Source organism: Silurus aristotelis (genome assembly GCF_946808225.1).
Source record: "Silurus aristotelis genome assembly, chromosome: 1".
In the NCBI taxonomy this organism is placed as follows: Eukaryota; Metazoa; Chordata; class Actinopteri; order Siluriformes; family Siluridae; genus Silurus; species Silurus aristotelis.
Window position 1 is genome coordinate 34,318,767 of NC_139574.1, and position 23,631 is coordinate 34,342,397.

At 39.9% G+C, this 23,631-nt stretch overlaps 1 protein-coding gene and 1 long non-coding RNA gene across 10 annotated transcripts in view; one reads left to right on the forward strand and one right to left on the reverse strand.

Annotated features, from left to right (window-relative positions):
• Positions 1–4,125: 4,125 nt before the first annotated feature.
• The window catches only part of LOC310725725, a 49,955-nt gene continuing 30,449 nt past the window's right edge, over positions 4,126–23,631 (reverse strand). The window contains exons 2-3 of the long non-coding RNA XR_014533480.1: positions 5,315–5,411; positions 4,126–4,572 (exon numbers count right to left, since the gene is read on the reverse strand). This is a non-coding gene — a long non-coding RNA (uncharacterized lncRNA). The remainder of the gene's footprint in view (positions 4,573–5,314; positions 5,412–23,631) is intronic.
• Positions 11,445–23,631, forward strand: part of efna3b (ephrin-A3b) — a 109,292-nt gene continuing 97,105 nt past the window's right edge. For all 9 annotated transcript variants that reach the window (XR_014533187.1, XR_014533188.1, XR_014533189.1 and 6 more), the window contains exon 1: positions 11,445–12,556. Coding sequence is in view for 3 of the 9 variants with exons in the window: in XM_083539274.1 (XP_083395400.1) it covers positions 12,450–12,556 (107 nt within the window). In the remaining 6 variants the exon portion in view is untranslated. The remainder of the gene's footprint in view (positions 12,557–23,631) is intronic.

The window sequence follows — 23,631 nt, forward strand, 5'->3', positions numbered from 1 at the left end:
ATGTGCAGACTTGTATATTCATTATTTATTTCAGAAACTACCTCAGATACATATTCGTCACATGTATATGATTGAATCCAGTGCAAATAAAGGACTCGTGTCAATCTGATAACTCTATCTCCCTTATCTGAGTTCTGTAGAGGAGAGCGGTTCAAAGAACCAGCCCTCAGCTGGGCAAACCCACAAGCGGCATATGATCCTCTTAAAACATTAGTTTGGTTATGTGCCACATATTTACATTAATAGAATTTGGCAGAAGCACTTATTCGAAGCGGTTTATAATGGTCTTATTAATACATCTAAACTGTAGAGGGTTAAGGGTCTTGATGAAGGGCCCATGATCAGGAGGTTGGTGTTGCTGAAATTTAAACTCATGATTTTCCAATCAGAAATCCAACGCCATCAAAGGTTTGATGAGAAGCTGAGAAAACGAGCCAGAAGCAAATTGATCTTTATATTGCACAATATAATTCCAATAAATAATAGTTAAATATTCACATACTCAAAGGTGGCATGATACCAAATTTTCTCATCCAATACAAACACTGAATCCTTGAGTATCGAAGTCGAATATCAATACTCACTGGATTTATTTTTTTCTTGAGAAACTACTGAGCCTTTCAATGAGCTTGATAATGCATTTAAAGAAATTACACAGGGGGAAAAAATGTTGGCCTGAAAACAGAGAAAAATAACACTTCTGCTGCACATATATAATATGACAGATAGAAAACAATAATACATGTAAATAATAGATAGAAAATAATCTTACAAATATAATACAAATAACCTAAAACCATATCCAATCCAAAAAACTCTTTCAAAGCAAACATTTACAATAGAATGGTGGATTAATTAATTAATTGATGTATCAGTTAATAAACTAATAAACAACTAATAATAAATGAATGTAAAAAATGACCCTTTTCCCCTTATAAAAGACATAAAAAAAAAAAAAATGTAACAAGATTGGATCAAATATTTCTTTTTTCCTGATCTTCAGGATAATTAAATGAATAAATTATTAAACACATACACACACACGCGCACGCATACACACAAGGAAAGGTAATAAAGGACGGTCCTGAGTGCAGTGCAGCTCTGAGGCCCTGATTTATGTCAGTGCCAGGCAGCAAAATGCTTGGTAAGAAAACAGGCCTCTGCAATCGATCGCCGATCAACCAATCTGCTCTCCTCCTCTGCCCCAGCTGTAGCTTTAACAGCAGCAGCAGCAGCAGATGATGATGATGATGCTGCTGCTTTGCTGATGCTGAAGTTTTACAGATGGGACTGAATAAAGCGCTGAAGCCGCTTGGTCTAGCTGGGTCAATAAGGAGCCTCTGACTTTAGCCCTGGGTTATAAAAGTGTGATTAGATCCGAAAGGACAGATAAAAATGCGTACTACTGATCCTCTTACTTTCTTTTTAAAAGTTCCGAAAGGATTAGAAATGAATTAATAATGATTTTAGGGAAAGAGAAGGGGGGGGATGAGAAGCAATTGCAGGCTTCTAGGGGCTTGTGAATGAGAGGAGTGGCATTTGATGGTGCTGAAAACACCACCGGATCTGCATGGTAATTTGCACAAAAGCTGCCATACATCTTAAATATTTGACAGTAAGGGAGAGGAGGAGATCAGTGAGTGAGAGATCAAAGAGAGAGAGAGAGAGAGAGAGAGAGAGAGAGAGAGAGAGAGAGAGAGAGAGAGAGAGAGAGAATGAAGGGAAGTGGGGATGAGAGAGATGAAACACTTTGCAGACTGATATTTCCAGCGTAAACCATCTATTTTTCTACCTCCAAAATATTTCTCTCTCTCTCTCTCTCTCTCTCTCTCTCTCTCTCTCTCTCTCTCTCTCTCTCTCTCTCTCTCTCTCTCTCTCTCCCCACTAAATCCCACCCTCCATCACAGTGCCAAACTCGGCATTCTTTCCATCATCTATCTTTTGCTGCAGTCCTCGTCCTCGCTTTTCTCTCACTCCATCTTGCCCCCTTTGCCAACACGCGGTGCCCAAATAACCATTGTATTTATCTCTATCAGTCCCTCCATTTTCCTCTCCTTTGTCTTGTTTTCTTGCCCTCTCTTTCAATATTTCATGCCACTGAGTGTGTCTATTCTAAGCTCTCTCCCTCTCTCTTTCTTCCCCGGATTAACAAAAAAAAGATCATTCTTTTCTCTTTTCATTCCTCTTTGTTTCCCAACATGACTTTTACTTTCAGCCTTTTCCATTTCACCCCTGATGGTCGGTGTGCCCCTTTTTTCTTTCCATCCTTCTTTTGCACACATACTGATTATTTAGTTAGTCGCCTTGCATGCTATTAGCTGCTGCACCCTTTGTCTGGAAATCTCGCTTATTTTGTCAAGGACACGTTTGACCCAATGTATCTGTTTAGTGCTTAAAATATTCATTACTCTTTCAGACCTCGGAATTAATACTGAAGTGGACTCGGGCTCGATGTGACTATTTTTTTTATTTTTATAAATATAAACCCAATCACTCTCTTACAAGATTTTGTTTAGACATGACCCTGATTTTTCCTAATGAATGTAGTATATAAATATATTCATCATCTAGTGATCCCAGTCTTTCTTCACATATCCCAGCAATGTTAAGGGTTAAGGCTCAAGGGGCCAAGAGTGGCAGCGTAGCGGTATCAGGGTTTGAACCCCTGACCTTCCAATCTGTAACCCAGAGCCATAACCACCTCCCCATACACACCTCTCGTTCAGCCTGTTGGAGAAAAAAATTAAACACATAGATATTTGTATAAAAAAGAGGAAAGTAGAGTTAACGCAGTGTCACTGTGGCTACTTACTACATACAGGAAATACAAAACACAAAACCACTGCACATGAGCTTCAAGAAATTTTAGGGAGAAAATCCTGACAATACCGAATATCGAGGGAGTCAATGAATGAAGGATGGAAGGAATGAAGACATTTGTTAAAGTATTCAGAAATACATAGAACAGGTTTGTAGAACATATCTTTAGAAAATGAAACAATATATGTTAATTTTAAATCAATCAAATTATAACATTTTTATATATTTTATTTTATTTTTTATTAAATATTAGAAAATATTATTTTACATATTATAAAATAATGATAATAAATAAAATAATAATAGAATACTATATAAAAAAGCAAGTATTTTATGTAAAATTGTAAAAATAAAAATTTACAGTTCATAAATATTATTAATAATAAACTGCATTAATAAAAAATGAAAAGATTATATTTTCCATTTCTTCCCCTAAACTGTACCGAAATGTAACCGAACCGTGACTTTAAAACCCTACTGAACTGTGTACCATTACACCCCTAATACATGTGCAAGATGAGTGTGTCTTCATGTCTGTATAGCTAAATATTGTATACGTGTGTGTGTGTGTGTGTGTGTGTGTGTGTGTGTGTGTGTGTGTGTGTGTGTGTGTGTGTTTGTGTGTGTGTGTGTGTATGTACAATATATAGAAATATGTACATTGAATGTACAACAGTACCAAAGCTAATACACCAATATTAAAAAAACAATATTTAAATAATTATTACAATTCAGTCTTCCAATTTTCTTCACATCATAACTTTGTAAGGAGAGATATTTCTATAAGGCTTCTAAGTCTGGCTGAATGTTTGTGGGAGATTTTGGACCAATAAAAATACATAGCCTGTTATTAAAAGTCATCAACTAATTCCTTCCGTGCTTCATACATTTACTCACTCGATATGTGGTAGGATATTGTTCGAATTTTTTTCTTAGTTTAAGAGAAATTCTTGAAGCTTGACATGAAATGCAAAAGGATCCATCTGGCTAGACTGTTGAAAAATGCAGGAAGTGGCAGCGATTTAGCGCATGCACAAAACAAAATGAGTTTTACAACGCACTACAAATCGCATTTCATACAGTGTAAGAAGTCACAAAAAGGATTGCATTCAGTACAAGTGCACTGACTCGAAAGCCCTGTATATGTGTGTGTGTGTGTGTGTGTGTGTGTGTGTGTGTGTGTGTGTGTGTGTGTGTGTGTGTGTGTGTGTGTGTGTGTGTGTGGATTTATTCATTATTAATTTATATTTTTGGTCATTCTTTTTCACTTGTATTTCTTCAGTGATTGCATTACTTTTTTTGAGGTTCTGCCACGAAGAGACATCTCCAAGTATGCATTTCATTTCCATGGCAGACACTACAACATCAGAACTATTATACAATACAATGAAGAACGTGAGCATTTTGTAACATGGCTCAATCAACCAGATGGTGAGTGTCAGCCTTATGACTAAATAAATGTAACTAATGGTCATTTTTCTAAGTGCTATTTTATTGCCATCTGGTTATGTGCCTAAAGTTACACTGGACCTTGTGCCACTGTTTCATTTATGAAATATGTAGTCATCACAGAGTTAATCTTCACATCATAACTTTGTAAGGAGAGATATTTCTATAATTACAGAAAAACTGTGAGAGAACCCTTACTCCACACACTCTCACCAGAACCGTGGGGTTACGCTTGTGGTCTTCTCGCTTCTCGCTGTTTATGTATTCACTTTCCAATTGCAAGGCAAGGCATGATTTTCTGACCTGTAACGAAGCAAAAAAGTACGAAGTTTCGCAAAATGAAATAAATTAGTTGAAATGAAGTAGGGAGACATAAAAATGCTAAAAATACTTGAATTGTTCCCAGCGCCTAGCTAATGCCTTTCTCATGAGACAACTTCGTTGAGTAATGCCTTCTGCAGACTGCAATTTTATCAATATTATAAGATCAATTCAAATCACACCGTTCAATATAAATTTAGACATGTATGTAGACTGTACCATGATGGCACCTAGTAAAATAATGCTATGATGCATGTTATGGTGAATTTCTGTTGGCTAGACATACTGTACATTGTAGAATTTCTGACTCTATTAGAAAATGTTTGGTCACAAGATCCAGACAATGGTCTTCTTTGAACCTCTCTAGCTCTATAGGTTCACATTGGTCATATTTTGGCAGCTCAGTATTGCACAAACTATACCAGTTGTCGTATATAACAATTACTAGTATCAGCCAGCTTTTGGGTGGAGTGTCACTTGAAGAAAGCTCTATTTCACCATCATGTTCCACATTTAAACAATATAAACCCTATTATAAAATGTTTCTGCTCTGATTATGTGATAAATATCCTGCTGTGCTGTACAAATGAAGTGGAGTAAAAGTTTAGCAAAATGATAAAGTACAGATACTCGATACAGATACAGATAAAGTTAGTAAAAAATAAGTATAAAAAAAGGCTTCCTTATACACATGGATCAGCAGAAATGAAATTGTATGTTGTACGTTTTCCTGGCTTGGATCAGCTCCAGTTGTTGGTCCCTTCCAGGATAACTTCACCTCCATCCAGAAGGCTCACCATGACTCACAGAATGGTTGAACCCTGAGTAAAATTAGATTAGATTAGATTAGATTCAATTTTATTGTCATTACACATGTACAAGTACAAGGCAACGACATGTAGTTTAGGTTTAACCAGAAGTGCAATAGCAGCAAGTGCAGGATATACAGTGTTTACATAAATTATATAAAATAATATTATAAGAGTAATTTACAGATGTGTATGTACTATGAACATAATATACAGATGGCTATTACTATAAACTGAAATGTACAGAAGGATATGTACTATGAACATAATATATTGCTGTTACTATAAACAGAAATCAGGTGGATATATACAATGGTAAGTTATGCAATGGTGAGCAGCAATGCAAAAAAAGAGCAAGTGTGCAAATAAGCATAGTTTAACATAGTTTAAATGATATAAAACCAAAGGCTTCTTAGTCTGGCTGAATGTTTGTGGGAGATTTTAGACCAATAAAACTTAATTTCCTGTAATTAAAAGTCATCTACTAAAGCAGAATCTTTTTGGAAGTATGTAGCTCTGTCCTCCTCTACAGTTCCTGATACAACTTGTAGAATCGAAAGCCAAGAGATATTTAAGGTGTTCTGGTCGCTTATTTTGGTCCAAACCCTTCTAACACGTACTCTGATGTTGGTTTTCATTGAATTTATTACAATTCACAAAATTCACGGTTTGGTACGTACATTGGGCTTTGAGTCACGGCTCGGGTCGATTTTGGTACAGTTAGGGGAAAGAAATACAAAATGTAAAATTGCATGTTGTTTGTTGTTAAAGCAGCTTATTATTATTCACATTTTGTGAACATCAAGAGTTAAAAAAAAATGCCTGCTTGGTTAAATTATATATAAAATAAGATAAAAAAAAATATATATATATATACAGTGAGGAAAATAAGTATTTGAACACCCTGCTATTTTGCAAGTTCTCCCACTTAGAAATCATGGAGGGGTCTGAAATTGTCATTGTAGGTGCATGTCCACTGTGAGAGACATAATCTAAAAAAGAAAAACCAGAAATCACAATGTATGATTTTTTAACTATTTATTTGTATGATACAGCTGCAAATAAGTATTTGAACACCTGAGAAAGTCAATGTTAATATTTGGTACAGGAGCCTTTGTTTGCCATTACAGAGGTCAAACGTTTCCTGTAGTTTTTCACCAGGTTTGCACACACTGCAGGAGGGATTTTGGCCCACTTCTCCACACAGATCTTCTCTAGATCAGTCAGGTTTATGGCCTGTCGCTGAGAAACACGGAGTTTGAGCTCCCTCTAAAGATTCTCTATTGGGTTTAGGTCTGGAGACTGGCTAGGCCACGCCAGAACCTTGATATGCTTCTTACAGAGCCACTCCTTGGTTATCCTGGCTGTGTGCTTCGGGTCATTGTCATGTTGGAAGACCCAGCCTTGACCCATCTTCAATGCTCCAACTGAGGGAAGGAGGTTGTTCCCCAAAATCTTGCAATACATGGCCCCGGTCATCCTCTCCTTAATACAGTGCAGTCACCCTGTCCCATGTGCAGAAAAACACCCCCAAAGCATGATGCTACCACCCCCATGCTTCACAGTAGGGATGGTGTTCTTGGGACGGTACTCATCATTCTTCTTCCTCCAAACACGTTTAGTGGAATTATGGCCCAAAAGTTCTATTTTGGTCTCATCTGACCACATGACTTTCTCCCATGACTCCTCTGGATCATCCAAATGGTCATTGGCAAACTTAAGACGTGCCTGGACATGTGCTGGTTTAAGCAGGGGAACCTTCCGTGCCATGCATGATTTCAAACCATGACGTCTTAGTGTATTACCAACAGTAACCTTGGAAACGGTGGTCCCAGCTCTTTTCAGGTCATTGACCAGCTCCTCCCGTGTAGTTCTGGGCTGATTTCTCACCTTCCTTAGGATCTATGAGACCCCACAAGGTGAGATCTTGCATGGAGCCCCAGTCCGAGGGAGATTGCCAGTCATGTTTAGCTTCTTCCATTTTCTAATGATTGCTCCAACAGTGGACCTTTTTTCACCAAGCTGCTTGGCAATTTCCCCGTAGCCCTTTCCAGCCTTGTGGAGGTGTACAATTTTGTCTCTAGTGTCTTTGGACAGCTCTTTGGTCTTGGCCATGTTAGTAGTTGGATTCTTACTGATTGTATGGGGTGGACAGGTGTCTTTATGCAGCTAACGACCTCAAACAGGTGCATCTAATTTAGGATAATAAATGTAGTGGAGGTGGACATTTTAAAGGCAGACTAACAGGTCTTTGAGAGTCAGAATTCTAGCTGATAGACAGGTGTTCAAATACTTATTTGCAGCTGTATCATACAAATAAATAGTTAAAAAATCATATATTGTGATTTCTGGATTTTTTTTTTTAGATTATGTCTCTCACAGTAAACATGCACCTACGATGACAATTTCAGACCCCTCCATGATTTCTAAGTGGGAGAACTTGCAAAATAGCAGGGTGTTCAAATACTTATTTTCCTCACTGTATATATAAAGAAAAAAGAATAAATCAAATCAATGATATATACTTTTTTATTATTTTGATGAAAATGAGTAATTGATTCAATTGGGTAATACAGATACAGTGTGTGTGTGTGTGTGTGTGTGTGTGTGTGTGTGTGTGTGTGTGTGTGTGTGTTAGTGTGTGTGTGTGTGTGTTTGATATTTAATTTTCTAAAGATTTGATCTACTTAACTGTTCTAAATATTTCAGCGTACTCTAACAAATGTCTTCATTCCATCCTTCATTCTAACTCTAGTTTCGTTTTTATACACCCTGGCATTGTTGTTTTACTTTATATTTTTAAGTTTATTAATACTACTACTACTACTAATAATAATAATAATAAAAATAATAAGAAAAAACATTGACACTGCGCTAAAAGTGTGCAGTTTATTATAGGACTGTAACCAAATTCTTTCAATTGTATCACGGACACACACATACACACACATACTGCCAGCTTCTATTCTCTCTTTTTGCACCTCTTTCACCTCCCACCCAAGACTCCATGGTCTCCTACACCTCTGCTTTTTTTTCTTCACCACATTCTCCCTCTTTCCCTTTTTCTCAGTCTCTCTCTCTCTCCATTTTTTTTTGCCCTGCAACCCTCTCTCCCTCCCTCCTTCTCCTACATGGGCTCTATCTCTGCCAGTGTTGTTTTAGGCACAGCAGTGGAAGGTAAACAGTGAGATTGAAAATTCATGTCAGTCAGTGGAGTGAGAGAGAGAGAGAGAGAGAGAGAGAGAGAGAGAGAGAGAGAGAGAGAAAGAAAGGGGGGAGCGAGAGAGATATACGGAGAGCAGGAGAACCAAGCAGGAGGGAGGCCGGAGGGAGGGGGTGGATGTCAGCACGGTTTACTAACACAACACTGAACACTTTGGGGAATGACGGCGAAGGAGAGAGTGCGAGAGAGAAAGAGAAAAGGAATGAGAGAAAAAAATTTAGAAACAAAACTTATTTTAATAATTTCATACCAAAACCATATCTGCCAAAAGCCACAGCTGCGATTGTGAATTTATTTTAAAGGTCAGGTCGTTCATACAAATAAAAAAAAATGTCTGTTTTTTTTTTCTTTTTCTTCTCTAATCGCTCTGCTTGCTGGATGAATGCATCACTTTGTACTCTCCGCCACATCTCTGTGTGTCACACGGCTGTCTGAGAAAGGACTTCCTGTGTCAAGGGGTCAAGTCAGTCATGCCACCCTGCCTGTGATTTCCCCTCGCAGCTGGTGCGTGGAGAAGACTCGGCTGTGGGAGTTTGGTATTAGGTTGAACGTTATGAGGGCAGCGAGATTGGATTTGAGCGGGGGAAACGGGCTGTGTGACGGATAGGGCCGCGCCGAGCTAAATGTCATAAGGGCCGGTGCGCCGGCGGCCCCGGCTACGCCACAGGGGCCATTTTTCTTCATCTGCTATCGAAAGGGAAAAGCTCGATTGGATTGGGAAGCAGTGTTGCAAATGAAAGCTGCTTTATAAAATCTGACAATGCCCCCTCCTTCACCCCCCCTCTTATAGATATATGAAACAGTTTGTGTTGGGAAAATAACACAATGGAAAAACAACAGTGAGGCCGCTCTTGAACGAGGCCAAAGTATTTGACTAAAGAGGTCTTTGAGTAAGGTGTGGATTTGAAGGAAAAATTCTGAACGCTATTTCCTGTCGAGGTCCTTCCTACAGTGTACGACGAGGGTATACAGTCGTGCACGCTGACGTTGTGAGAAGGGTTGTTTTTTCCATAAATGTACTAAATGCATTAGCATGGGTGTTCCAAAGGTTTTATGCCATCGTCGCAATGAAGTGAAGGCTGAAAGCGGAGGAGAAGCACTTCTGCACCGAAATGAAAAAAAAAAAGACATGAGAGATAGAGAAAGAAGAAAGAAAGAAAGAAAGAACGAAAGAAAGAGAGAGAGAGAGAGAGAGAGAGAGAGAGAGAGAGAGAGAGAGAGAGAGAGAGAGAGAGAGAAAGATGGATGGCAGATGGATGAGTGTAAGGCACACAAAGAAGTGACAGGTAGATCACGAGAGAGCAAGGGAGCCAAGGAAGGACAGAAATAGACTGCAAAGGAGTCAACGTAGCTTGACACAATGGGTGTAGGCAAAGACAGGGCCAGACGACAAAGACTAACACACAGAGAGAGAGAGAGAGAGAGAGAGAGAGAGAGAGAGAGAGAGAGAGAGAGAGAGAGAGAGAGAGAGAGAGCGCTCTTGTGATATCCAGGTGACTGAGATAGGCAAAAACATAAAAGAGGAAAAGACAGAGGGATTCCCCAATGACACCTCATCTCTCTCTCTATCTCTCTCTCACTCTCTCTCTCTCTCTCTCTCTCTCTTTGTGTCTTCCTCTCTCTTTTTTTCTCTCTCCATCCACTTTTCTTCTATTCCCTCCTTTTCTCCCAATAAATCATTTTGACTTCTCTTTAACCAACTCATTCCCAGCAGGCACGGCAAGGAAACCGAAACTATCCCTCTTCCTCTCTCTCACTCTCCCCCCCTCTTTCTTTCCTCTCCCTCCATCTCTCTCGCTATGTATCTGTATCAGCGTCTCTGCATCCCTTCAAAAAACAGAATCACCACAGCAACATGCCCCGAGGCGACGCGAGAGACAACAAGCCATCCTCAATGCAAAATAATAATGATGGGAACGAGTAGTAGTAGCAGTAGTAGTAGCAGTAGTAGTACGTGTGCGTGTATGCGTGTGCACGTGCACGAGAGAGAGAGAAAAGAGCGTGCACGTGTTCTGCCTATCACAGGTGCATTAACCATCAATTCCACACCCTGCATGCAGATGAGTTGGGGAGTGCAGAGAGGAGAGAATCAATTTACTCGCCTAAGAGGATTTCCCATAATCACACTGTATTACACCAGACTTACCCCATGCTGAAGGGACGGGAATGTGTGTGTGTGTGTGTGTGTGTGTGTGTGTGTGTGTGTGTGTGTGTGTGTGTGTGTGTGAGTGTGTGTGTGTGTGTGTGTGTGTGTGTGTGTGTGTGTGTGTGTGTGTGTGAGTGTGTGTGTGTGTGTGTGTGTGTGTGAGTGTGTGTGTGTGTGTGTGTGTGTGTGTGTGTGTATGTGTGTGTGTGTGTGTGTGTGTGTGTGTGTAAAGGTCTGTGCATTCAACTCAATGTCTAGGAAAAAAAAAAAAAACATCAGTTTGTGCATATTACAGCTCATTGATGCTGAAGATAGAACAGATTTTGGGAGACCGCCCAAAGGCCTCTTTTCATTAAAAAAAAAAAAAAAGAAAAGAAAAAAAGAAGAAAAAAAGAAAGAAAGTTTGAGATGAGAATGTGTATAAACTCTTTCTGAACCAGTGTAGGTTGCAATTTAGTATGATTTTATATATTTTTTTATATTTCATATATATATATAGGGTAGATCTCGTTTTAATTTAATGTGTTTCGGAAAATTGTGTGATTTGGGACCGAGCCTGTCTTCTCTTCTGGTCTTGAAGGGAGCTGATGCTGAAGAACGTGGGGGCTGTTTATAGAGAGGGGGAGGGGGCGGGGCTATAAGACGAACGAGCACAGCCTACCAATTCGCGAGAGACACAAAGAGAGAGGGATGAGAGAGAGAGAGAGAGAGAGAGAGAGAGAGAGAGAGAGAGAGAGAGAGAGAGAGAGAGAGAGAACTTGAGGCTAGTTGATGCTCGGGCCGGATGGAGGGAGGCGAATAAAACTCGCACGAGGACCTGTTCTGGTCACATTCTATGCGTTAGTGTGAAACGCGCATCATCAATGCCGATGGAGAGCATCAGATAGTCAAGCATATTTCATTTAAAAAAAAAGAGAGAGAAAGCAAAAAAAAAAAAAGACGACACCATAGTGCAAAAATAATAAATAAATATATATATAGTTACTTATCAGGCGCGCGGACGGAATCTCATCGCCTCCTTCGCCTTTGTTCACTTTGGACCGGTGCGCGCGCTCGTGCTCGTGCGCAGCGGTGCACCGTCTTCTCCTGCACTGTCCTCCGAAAGGGGACACTTTCTTTCTTTTATTCATTTTCATTTATTTACCTATTGCATTGATCTTTTTCTTTCTTTCTTTTTTTATATGCATTTCTATATTTTTTTTAGCTTCTCATCAATGTCAAGCATCCGGTCCAGGTAAAAGCCTTCCTCCGTCCCGAGACGTCGCGAGCGAGCGGGGGGGGGGAGAGGGTTTCAGGTCTCTGCGGTGCAGGATTGATTTAAAAGAGAAGAAAAAAAGAAAAGGAAAGGAAAAGAAGGAGGGATAATTGAGGCATGGGGACGCGGTGCTGGCTATGGATTCGTGTGACTTGCATGCAGCGTGCACGGTCCGCGCGCATCGCCGTGCTCGCGGTCTGAGCCGCTACTTGGCGTCGTTGCGCTTCTGCTTCTGCTGCTGCTGTTTCTCATTTTTTGCGACCGGGACGCTGCTGTGACTGACGGGACCTGCAGAAACCGGCCCGAGACGAGACGAGACAAGACGAGACGGACCGGACACCATACACACTCACTCTCACACAGGACACGGAGAGATAAAGACGGGAGACGCAGGGAGACGGCGGTATCGATAGGCAGGGAAGGATTATGGCGCTCGCCGCGCTCGCGCTCTTTCTGCTCGCGCTCACCTGTGCGAACTTTTACCTGGCGCGCGCGAGCCGGCACGCGGTGCACTGGAACAGCTCCAACATTCAGTAAGTAGCGTCTCTCTCTCTCTCTCTCTCTCTCTCTCTCTCTCTCTCTCTCTCTCTCTTGAAATGTATCTATTTTTTGTTTATTTATTTATGTTTATTTATATCATTTATTCACTAAACGCAGTATAGTGAATATACGCCTATAGTTGACCTGTGACGCGCGTGCGCAGGTGTGGCTAACGCTGTGAACACCGTACTAACAGGTGCGCCGACCTTCAGGATAGCGTTTTTTCTTTCTTTCTTTCTTTCTTTCTTTCTTTCTTTCTTTCTTTCTTTCTTTCTTTCTTTCTTTCTTTCTTTCTTTCTCTTACACACTCTCTCTCTCTCATTCGCTCCCCTTTTCCCCCTTCCTTTCTCTTTTCCTCTTTGTCACTTTCTCTCTCACGTTCTCATTTTCCCTCTTCCTCCCTCTCCCTCTCTGTCCTTCTCTCTCGCTTTCTTTCTCCATCTTTCTTTCTCTCCCTCTTTCACTTCCAAATTCCCTTTCTTTCTTTCTTTCTTTCTTTCTTTCTTTCTTTCTTTCTTTCTTTCTTTCTTTCTTTCTTTCTTTCTTTCTTTCTTTAGGGTGTCATTTTATTTGACTTCAGACTTGTTTCTTGGTTCAAGTTACACACATGGTACATAGTAGTAGCACATAGTAGTGTGTGTGTGTGTGTGTGTGTGTGTGTGTGTGTGTGTGTGTGTGTGTTTGTGGTATGTGAATACAGAATGTTGGCAAATGACGCATATAATTGTATCAGCTTAACCCCACCACGTTATGTCAGTATCTGTTATCCAAGTATTCGAGGGTGCCAATATTTTTTTTCTATTGCTACTTCAACACGTGACTTTCATCTCCTTTCTTCCTCTATAGAAAAAAACAACCCTGGAAAAAAAGCACATTGACAGTGTATGCGATAAATCCGAATGCAGCAGCGTTATATGGATTGATCTCCTCCTCTGTGGAGGTGTGACATTAGAGCAGATACCAACACCAACAGAAATACACCCTGTAATGTAGTTGCGTTCTACTCATTAGCACAGAATCAGAGCGTAAACCTTTTATACGTACGTTTTAAAAAATATATATATTTCAGCCACGGCCTGGTGTACGTCGTATAAGCTTACGCGCTGGCCTTCGAAGGGGCGGAAGGTGAAAGTCCGCCCGGCAGCCATTTCTACGATCGTTCCCAATCCGAAGTGGTGAAAAACAGTTACTTTAATGGGGCTCTGAAATCGGTTGTTATTACTGTGAATGAAAAAAAAACAGGAGGTCTGGAGGTCAAGCCGAAGTACAAAATTGTAGTGGGTCCATGTTCCATGTTTTTATCACCCTCTCAGGTACCATGCAATGGCCTGCGAATTAGTATGCAACGCGGGGAGGGAATAAATCGCGTATTTATTTGTTTGTTTGTTTGTTTATTTATTTATTTGTACAGTGTACAGAATAGTATAAGTAGCCAGAATTTTATATAGAAAGTGCATATTGTTGAGACACTGACACAACAGAACTGTGCACGTTTTACATTTGAAAATGTGTGTATTGATGCATTATGAGGTCTGTGGAACCTGTGGATTTGTGTAGAGCAAGGGATGATTTATTTATTTATTTATTTTTATTTGAATATTTTATTACAGAGGTAGAAACCATGTCACACTAAGCATTGCCTGGCTCTGACAAATATCCAAAGTATTATTACAGGTAATCTGCTTTTGTAATGATTTGTAATATTAAATCAGTGGATTTTTTATTGATTTTTTGTTTAGGATGACTGTGTAGGAAAGTTTTTGCAGTTTGTCAGTTTGTTCTTTAATTCTGCCACAGACTGTGTGTAATTAACCTAGACGAATGGTGTACAGCTATATAGGAAAGATTGTAAAATGTACATTTTCCTTTGTCTGCACAGATTTCGATTTTTGGGAGTTTTAGCAGGGAAAAAAAATTGTGCCGCGAGGCGCGGAAACAGAAGAATGACTGTATAGTCGCCTTTTTCATTTAGCTATGACACTAATAGAGCACTTTACCACAAAAGAAAAAATAAAAACTTTTTGCAACGTCTCACGCGCAGCTCTCTGTGTGGAGCTTTCTGTCACGATCCCTTCAGAATGGAGAATGGGCCTCAGCCTTAATAGGAATAATCGCAGATTGTAAATGAGTGATGGCCGGATGCCAGGCCACACTTACCACATTCGCCTAAGCCCCGTACCACCGTGGAATAAAGCGGCCTGCCAAAACGCAGCCACAACTCAACGTTTAGAAGGTCACATTTCAGGTATGATGTTGACCAAAACATGCAAGCTGCTTAAAGCTGAAAGGTCACCCGAGGATTCGATGCGGTCGCTTGCATTTGAGTTATTTTTGGTGTCAATTCCAGATGCTGTAAAGACCTTCAATGTGGCTGGGCCACTTGCCATTGCAATAACTGACACCTCTGTCTCAGAAGTGAAGCGCATTTAGCGAGGAATCAGTTGTAGGCGTTAGGCAAAAGTGCAACTCTCTAAAAGAAATGCCTATAATATGTATTTGTAAATGTCAATTTTGTTTAGTATATAATATGTCAAATTGTAAGATTTTTAAGCACTAAAGCTTTGTTCTCATCTCATCTCACTTTCTTGGTCTTACTTTCTCTCTTTCTCTCTCTCTCTCTCTCCCCCTCAATCCCCTTTTCTCCAGCACACTGCTACTCCCTGGGAGTCTCCGTCTGTCTCTCCTCCTTTCTGTTCCCCTTCTTTCCTCTTCAGCCGTTTTTCACCGTGACCCCAATGTGTTAGCAGTGTGTCACCATTCCACAATTCCATTCCTCTCCTTCTTTCCTCTCTCTCTTTCTTTCTCTCTCTCTCACACACACACACACACACACACACACACACACACACACACACACACACACACACACACACACACCCTCACTCTCTCTCACACACACACTTGACATTCAGACAAGTTAAAATGACTTCAAGCCCAGCCCATATCTGTGTTAGACTACTTATATAACAATTCAGTTACGCATCTTTTTGTGTCTTTGCTGTCTTGGTGTATATGTAAAGGAGTGCCCCATCTCAGGTTCTTTTCCAAAACGTGTAAAGAAGGAATGCAGATACTGCCCTAGTTTGCTGGTGGTGCTGGCCAACACCGTTAACGCGGTAGCCCGGGGCACAATACAAATTTAGACGAAAATCATGATCAAATTAAATACATATGCTCCAGCTGAGCAGAGGGGCCGCACCATGGGATCGGAGGGACTTTTACTTAATTTCCTTCTTCCTTTCACCGCCCAGAGGGATCGACATTGATGCAAGATCTTAACTTTTACATTTCTTATGTAGAATGTGTAGCGTTTTTTTTTTTTTTTCCAAAGTCACTAACTCAGATACCTTTGTGATTTATTTATTTTAAAAAAATTTTATTGTCACTTGACAAACTGTAGGTGATAATCCAGATAACATCTTGCATGATTTCGATTTTAAATCTTAAAGATTTCATAGTGGAGAATTCGAACTGATTTTTTATTTCTTCATTAATATTTAGTCAAGAAATCAGAATTCTTGAATACAGAATACATTGAATCTCTCAATTCTAATTCTGGGTACGGCATTATGTTTAAAGTGCAATTTTCCACCCCAATCATTTTAAGGGAACGTTAATTATTGAATTCCACCAACACGTTTCTGACTAAAGGTATAAAACATGTATTCATAAAAGCCCCCAGTCATTGACAAGGGACTTTACAGTTTTTTGTCTTGTTCTTGAGTAAAATCGGGTGTATTCAGGAAAAACCCTGCAGTCGCTGTTTCGGTTTGCACAGATTCGTTGATCCACCATCTGAAAATAACGAAAAACAGTAAACTGATAATTTAAACTGTGCGCAGTCTCGCGTGATCCCGCTCAGGACATTAATCATATCTTTGTCCGGCGTATCCACGCTGTTAGTCACATAGTATCCGGCTCGGTTATCAGATCAAGTCTCACAGTGTCACAGTGCTTGTGTTCAATTAACATCAGTTTGCTTAATAATAGCTCCTAATGTGCACACGGTGATGATTTATTTTTTTTTGTTCATGTTTTATTTTCCTAATGTAAAAATGAAACTCAATCAAATGCCTGTGCCGTATGTACAACGTATAGCGTTCGCTACTGTCCGCAGTTTCAGGTGTCTGCTACGGGGCTTGGTATGCATGTTATCACCTGCAGATACAGGGGTCCTATTGTAATCAAACACAGCTTTTATATTATTATTATATATAGATTCACATCAAATCCAGTTTGGATTTAATTTGCAAAATGTTGAATGCTTTACAGCAGTAGGGGAAATTTATTCTAATTACAAACAAATTAGAGACACACCAGCTGTCTTCTCATCACCTATTTTTATTTTTCAGTTTATTTTATTGTTCATGGTTCTGATGGGTATTTAACAATTAACTTAACAACATAAGAAAAAGATGGGTTATTTCAATCTTTTAAAAAAATCGTTATTTTTTATTTTTATAAGAGGTTCAGGAAGAAAATGCCCGGCGTATTAAAAACAACACCTCATTACGGTGTTCAGTACATCACAATACAGCTCCACAAGAGGATAGCTTTCAATGCAAATGATTGGATTTCAAGTATATTGTTTAATCGCTCTTAGACTTTAGTCTGACTGGAACACTTGGCGGAAATGTTGGCAGGAAATGTTGTCCTTCTAGTTTCACTGTAGTGATTTTATAAATATTTCACAGTGGTTATTAAAGGGATTAATATAAAAGTGACGGAAAACGAGTTTGAGAGTGGCTGGAGGAGCCCATCCTTAATAACTAACTATTCAAACAGTAACCTGTATACACACAACCCCCGTCATTCACACACAGCGATTCAAAGAGAGCTACATATAGAGCTGAGAAATATAAACGGACAACAATTCTAGATTTTCATCACAGTATTATTTTGCTTCCGTTTTGTCCATTTGCATTCGTATAGTGACCTATTTTTACCACCTAAAAGGGGATATGTCAAGGAACGAATGAAAATGAAGAGAAGGTGTAATCTGGGAATTAGAGTTGAAAAGTGTGAGTTTGCATTGAACCATTTGAATCCGTTTGGCTACACCCTCTGATCCGTTCAAGAATTCATTCAGTTGTGTAGTTCACTCCAATGTACAGTGTTTACTATTTCAAAATAAGCTCTTATGTCTGTGTTTAGAAGAATGATTTGTCCCAGGGATTACTGTTACATTCCCTGAAACCGCTTAGACTGTGATGGTACTCTTTAATCTTTCCCCGACTTCCTGAACAAGAGCAGTGCGAATCTCGGGCTTGACCGAAAGACTCAAGAGGATGAGGAGAAGATAAGGTTTAGGCTCACGCTTCTCTTGCAAATACGACTTTACACAATTCATGAATGTTTACAAATGCGGCGAAAGATAAGATCGAGTTTAAAAGACTCATGACGGAACGATTTGCCGAATGGCACACTGAGACGGCGAACATGAACGGAGCAAATCTTCTGCTCATGATGGAGTGATTGGTTCATTTAAACACCAATCCGCTGAATGAGGAAGACAAGACGATCAATCTTTCGGAAAGAATGCACTGTCTCAGTGTCTGAATGAGGTCTTGGCTCTTACAAGCAAATTATTCGCCGATTCTTGAAAGAAAAAAATTACAAAAACCTATAAAGCAAATCATCACAAAATCTCATTAATAGGAAAAAAAGTCAGGATTGAAATGCTTTGCTTTGTAATTATGAACTAGAACAGGGGAGCCCAATACGTCAATCGAGCTCTACCGGTTGATCGCAAAGGTAGTGTGGGTAGATTGCGTGACATAAAATAAATAGGTATTTATTTATGTATTTTTATATTAGGTAGATCATTTTGACTTGGTCATTTCATAAGTGTGCTGAAAAAGTGTGTGCGCACCTGAACTAGAACAGTTCATTCAATTTATTGACTGTTGGAACATTTAAAAATGAAATGTCTCACAAAATCACATATAATACGATATCAACTACGAAATAAAAGTATGCACTATAGGTCTGTGGTCATACTTGCGCATAAATACGCAATTGAAAATCTTTTCAATCACAATCCCTTTAATACTTTTTCGATTTTATATCGAAAGCAAAAAAATTATTGGTTCTAAAAACGCACCAAAAAAATAGGAGATTTTTTCACTACCGAATTGGATCAACGCCTTGTAGTGTATAATATTTACAATCTAACATCTCAACCTGGAAGTAAAAGTGACTTTCATTGGTGGTCTTTTCTGAAGAAATATCCACTCTGAAGCCTTTTGCATGAATTGTAATAATATGATAAAAACGCGAGCAACATATTCGTAGATAGCAGACAATCTAGTAAACCATGGGACAGGGCAGGATGGAGTGGAGTTGTTCATGTTTGTTTTGCAATGAGTGTGTGAAGATTTTGTCCATAGCATAACATTGTAGGAAGGGGACATGTGTGGGACTCTCAATTGCATTCACTCCAAGCACGTAGTGATCTATAGGAACGCCTCTGAGCAATGCCAAAATTCGATGGCAGGAAACTTTTCAGGAATTTAAAATCGTTGTGCTTTATATGGAGGGATACAAAGTGAGGATGATCAAATTTGAGCACTAAGTGTTTGCTACTTAAGGGAAATGCATGTTGTTAAAATGCATGTGATGTAAACAAGAGTGCCTCATTAAGTTTCAGTGTAGTATACAGTTCATTAACAAATACAGTTTTAAGGCAGAGACAGAAGCAGCGGCACAGATGCGGTTTTTGTCTGTTATCTGCTCCGAGCACTTTGCACGATGGGACAGATTAGCGCAAAAACTATCCATTCTGCACGCTCCATTAGTTTCCCAAATGGAGCACATTATGCTAGTCTGTTTACTATACTACATTTGTTCTTATTTCAGTACGAACAGCACGAGACAGTCACGTATGCTAAAGATTGCCGAGAACAACACATTTGAACCTAATGATGACGACGCGGCCGTTTTTTTATTTATATTTTTCTTTTGAATACCGACCAAATGAAAGTTGTAAACCTTCACATCAAAATGATGTATTGCTAGAGTGTGCTTGAATTGCAGACAGTTTTGAGGCTCTCATTAATTCAGAAAGACTCAAGGCTGCCATAAATCTCACCTGCTCTCAGATTTTATTGGTTGTCGAATATAAATAATCACGCTCCATTTTTTTATTTTTTTGCCATGAGTGGAATATTTTATGAGGAAGAGTCTGATGAGTTTTTTAATCTGTTGTTCATTTAAACACATGCTATAATGTAATAAAGCTAGCTCGAATAAAGGTAGGTGAGAAGTCTCGAGTGTACAAAGCCTTTCTCGAACGTTCAGAAATATCATCAGTAAAAGCGACTAATTTCTCCTGATAAAAAAAAAGAAATAAAAAAAATGGATCACGGGCCGGATCCTTCCAGATATATTCATCTCTTTCGTGCTTCGAGGTCGGCGCAGCGAACCCGAGCACTTCGGTAACATCTGGCTTTAAACGACCTCGAACCGAGAAAGCCAGCGCTAGTCGTCAAGCTAAAGACGCGGCGCAGCGGGCGCACGACGGGACGTGAAATTTAATTAGGCATAATTGACTTCAATAAGACGTCTCCCGGATTATGTAGTTGCACTCTGCCGGATCAATGATAGGAGGGAAATTTCAGTCAAAAACATCAGCAGGTAGAGAGCGAGGTCGATATTTCAGTAATGGAAGTCAGAAGGCATGCACTCATCAAAATGAGTCAAATTCAGCTCGGAGATGTTGCGAGGTCTTGTTCAAAGAACAGGACTGCTGTGAGCGATACAGTCAGACGATTCATAAGAGAGAGAGAAAGAGAGAGAGAGATGATTTCCACTGACACTTGATTAATTTCTGGGTTGACACTTTGTGAGGGGGAGAAATTACAGTGTGAACCAGCATTTCGAAATCAGAAAGAGTTTTACCGCTATGAATAATGTTTGGAATCTGACTCGGCAGCTGAAATTTTCACACAGGTTATTTGACGGCATTACGGGATTAATCAGTCGTATAAAGCTACAAGGAGTCAACGATGACAATTAAATATTTATCACACTGTTGTTACACGTTGAAAGAGAGAGAGAAAGAGAGAGAGAGAGAAAGAGAGCGGGGTCATGAGAAAAGGCGACATCCCAAACCCCCAAAAATACAACTATAAAGCAAAACTTTTTTTTTATTGATTTCTGGTTCTTTTAAACCCCTCGATAACCGTAATTTACGATAAGGGTACAGACATGCGGCGAGCCAGCGGGGGTAGTAATGTGTTAGGAATGGTAGTAGCATGTTACAGCAGTAACACAACTGAAGGCATTTTAGATTATTCCACATCCCCTGTATAGAGGAATTAAAAGTGTATGATTTGTGGCGTGATTTTAGGGTCCAAAAGGGAAGGGAGTGCAACATGTCTGGAATGTCTCAGCCATAAGGAAAACACAGGATGAGGATAATTGATGGAAATTTTAATGAATTATAATCAGTTCGGAAAACTGTTGATACCATGAAAACAACCCTGTTGTGACATAAAAGCAAGGAGAAGCAAAGAAACGAACTAAAATAAATAAGAGAGTAAATAAATGCAGCAATAAATACATGTGAAATTATTCAATCAAAATAATTCATGGCGCTCCATGTTTTATAAAATATTTTATCACAGTCATTTTTCCCAATAATGTTGTCACATTTCAGTTCATTTTTAATTTCCATAATAACCGGCTTTTACTCCAAAGCAGCTTCGGTTGAAACCTGCATTTATTTCATAATGCCAATTCGCGTTCCACGAAGAGACTTTTATTTCATAATGACTCGTTTCTTCCATTCCGTTGTAATCCGTCAGTGAACAAAATTGGGACTGAACCTGCTGATCACTGAACCAGTCATTGGATAATCCACTTTCTATCTATTATTTGTGTGGAGCAGGCAGGATGTTTCCAGCACTTAAGTGCCCGCTAATGTATTTTCATGCCGACGTTGTGTTAGCGTTTCAGGTGGATGAGCGATCTTTAAGATATAGGCACTGAGGAACTGTGTTTTGACGTTGCCCATGAGGACATCACTTGGAGTGTTGTCCTCATTTGTGTTGACTCGGAGAGCAGAAGGCTGCCTGAGAAACCTTCTCTCATCCCAAACCACTAATGTTAACTGAGGTCTTATGAATCACATGAAATCGTCTCTGTGATCAGCGGTCCAAGGCGGCAAAATTGATCTCTGGGTGGGCGGGATGGAAAAATCTTTCAACCCCGTCAGTCACAGAGATAGCCAATTGTGAGCTCATGGATTTGAGAGTGGATATTCTGTTACTTTACCCTGTGATGTAGCACGAGCAGCAGTTTGAATAGAAGTGCTGATTGGCTTTCACGTGTCTCGAAACGAGTATGTTCGCTAGCAGGGGTATGAAGATAAAATGGTGCTATCGAGGAATAAACAATAAAATTAACACTGAGTTCAGTATAATTCGTTTATTCAATTCTTTCCCACTGTGTTGACTTACACACATTATTAACATTATGACCAGGGAAGTGAATAACACTAGTTAGTGGGTGGGATATATTAGGCAGCAAGTGAACATTACGTCCTCAAAGTTGACCTGTTAGAAGCAGGAAAAATGGGCAAGGGTGAAGATATGAGTGAGTTTGACAAGAGCCAAAATATGATGGCTAGACAACTGGATCAGAGCATCTCCAAAAATGCAGCTCTTGTAGGATGTTCTCCGTCTGCAGTGGTCAGTATCTATCAAAAGTGCTCCAAGGAAAGACAGGGTCATGGACGGCCGAGACTCATTAAAGGACGTGCGGAGCGAAGGCTCGCCCGTGTGGTCCGATCCAACAGATGAGCTCCAGTAGCTCAAATTGCTGAAGAAGTTAATGCTGTTAACGTTTGACGGGTCAGAACTGTTTTGGCAGCAAAAGGGGACCAGCACAACATTAGGCAGGCGGTCATAATGTTATGCCTGTTCGGTATAATAAAAAAAAAAAAGAAATGGAATATATATATTTCATTATTTATATCATAGACATTGATTTTATTGTGAACAAAATGCCATTCCATTAACAGTACAAGTGAAATCCATTCAGTACGCCATGTGCCAGTGTAAGCAGTGGCGTATGCGTATCACATTGTGTACAGCATACAGACTTTAGCGTAGTGAATGCCTGAATAATAAGTGCTACTCTGCGCAGTATCAGTATGTTTTGTGTGCTTTATGTTATCTATAGACTATGTGTGAGTGAGTGTGTGTGTGTGTGTGTGTGTGTGTGTGTGTGTGTGTGCTTTTCTCTCGCTAACTATATTCCAGTCGTGATGACACACTCTTACCTCAGCTTGCCCTAGTTACACCGTGCGCAGAGAAGCAAAAGAGAGAGAGAGAGAGAGAGAGAGAGAGAGAGAGAGAGAGAGAGAGAAGGAGAAAGGCATTGTGTTCGTGCTATAACTGTGCTGCTATGCGTTTGTATGTGGATAACCCCTATTTTTCTTCCCCCGTTCATGCCATTTGTCCATTTAATAAGTAATCTACCCTAGTAGTTTAACACGACGAGTAAGCACGGATGTGACCGTGAGCCAGTGATTAAAGGTGTATCCGAGCACAGATCGGGAACGGGTTATAAAAAAATGCACACACAAAAAGGCCTGAAAATCTGCACCTTCACAGCTCTAATAGGAGCTCCGCCTGTCATTTATTTGAGCGGAAGATGCTCTCTCTACTCTCACTTCCTTCTCACAATTTGACAGCTATTATTCACACCACAGCACCATTAACATTTCTTTCTTCATCTAAACGTTCTGTATTATGAGTCTGGGAACCGCACGCGATAACGAGCTACTTCCTCTCAGGTGCGCACGTCATGTCTGTTTCCACAGTCGTACAGTTCACAAATCCGGTCTTTACTATTTACTCCGGACCCAGAAATGTCTGTGTTGCGGGTGAGGGTTGTGACAGTTCATCAGCTCGATCAATTCTCCACTTAATCACTTCCAGGCCGTTGTTCCCGAGCACATTCGAATGTAAATCAGGCTATTACATGCCTGTGCGATACAAAGAATCAGCTCGATTAGAAAATAAGCGAATACATGCTTCTCAGCCCCGGTGGAACGGGTTTT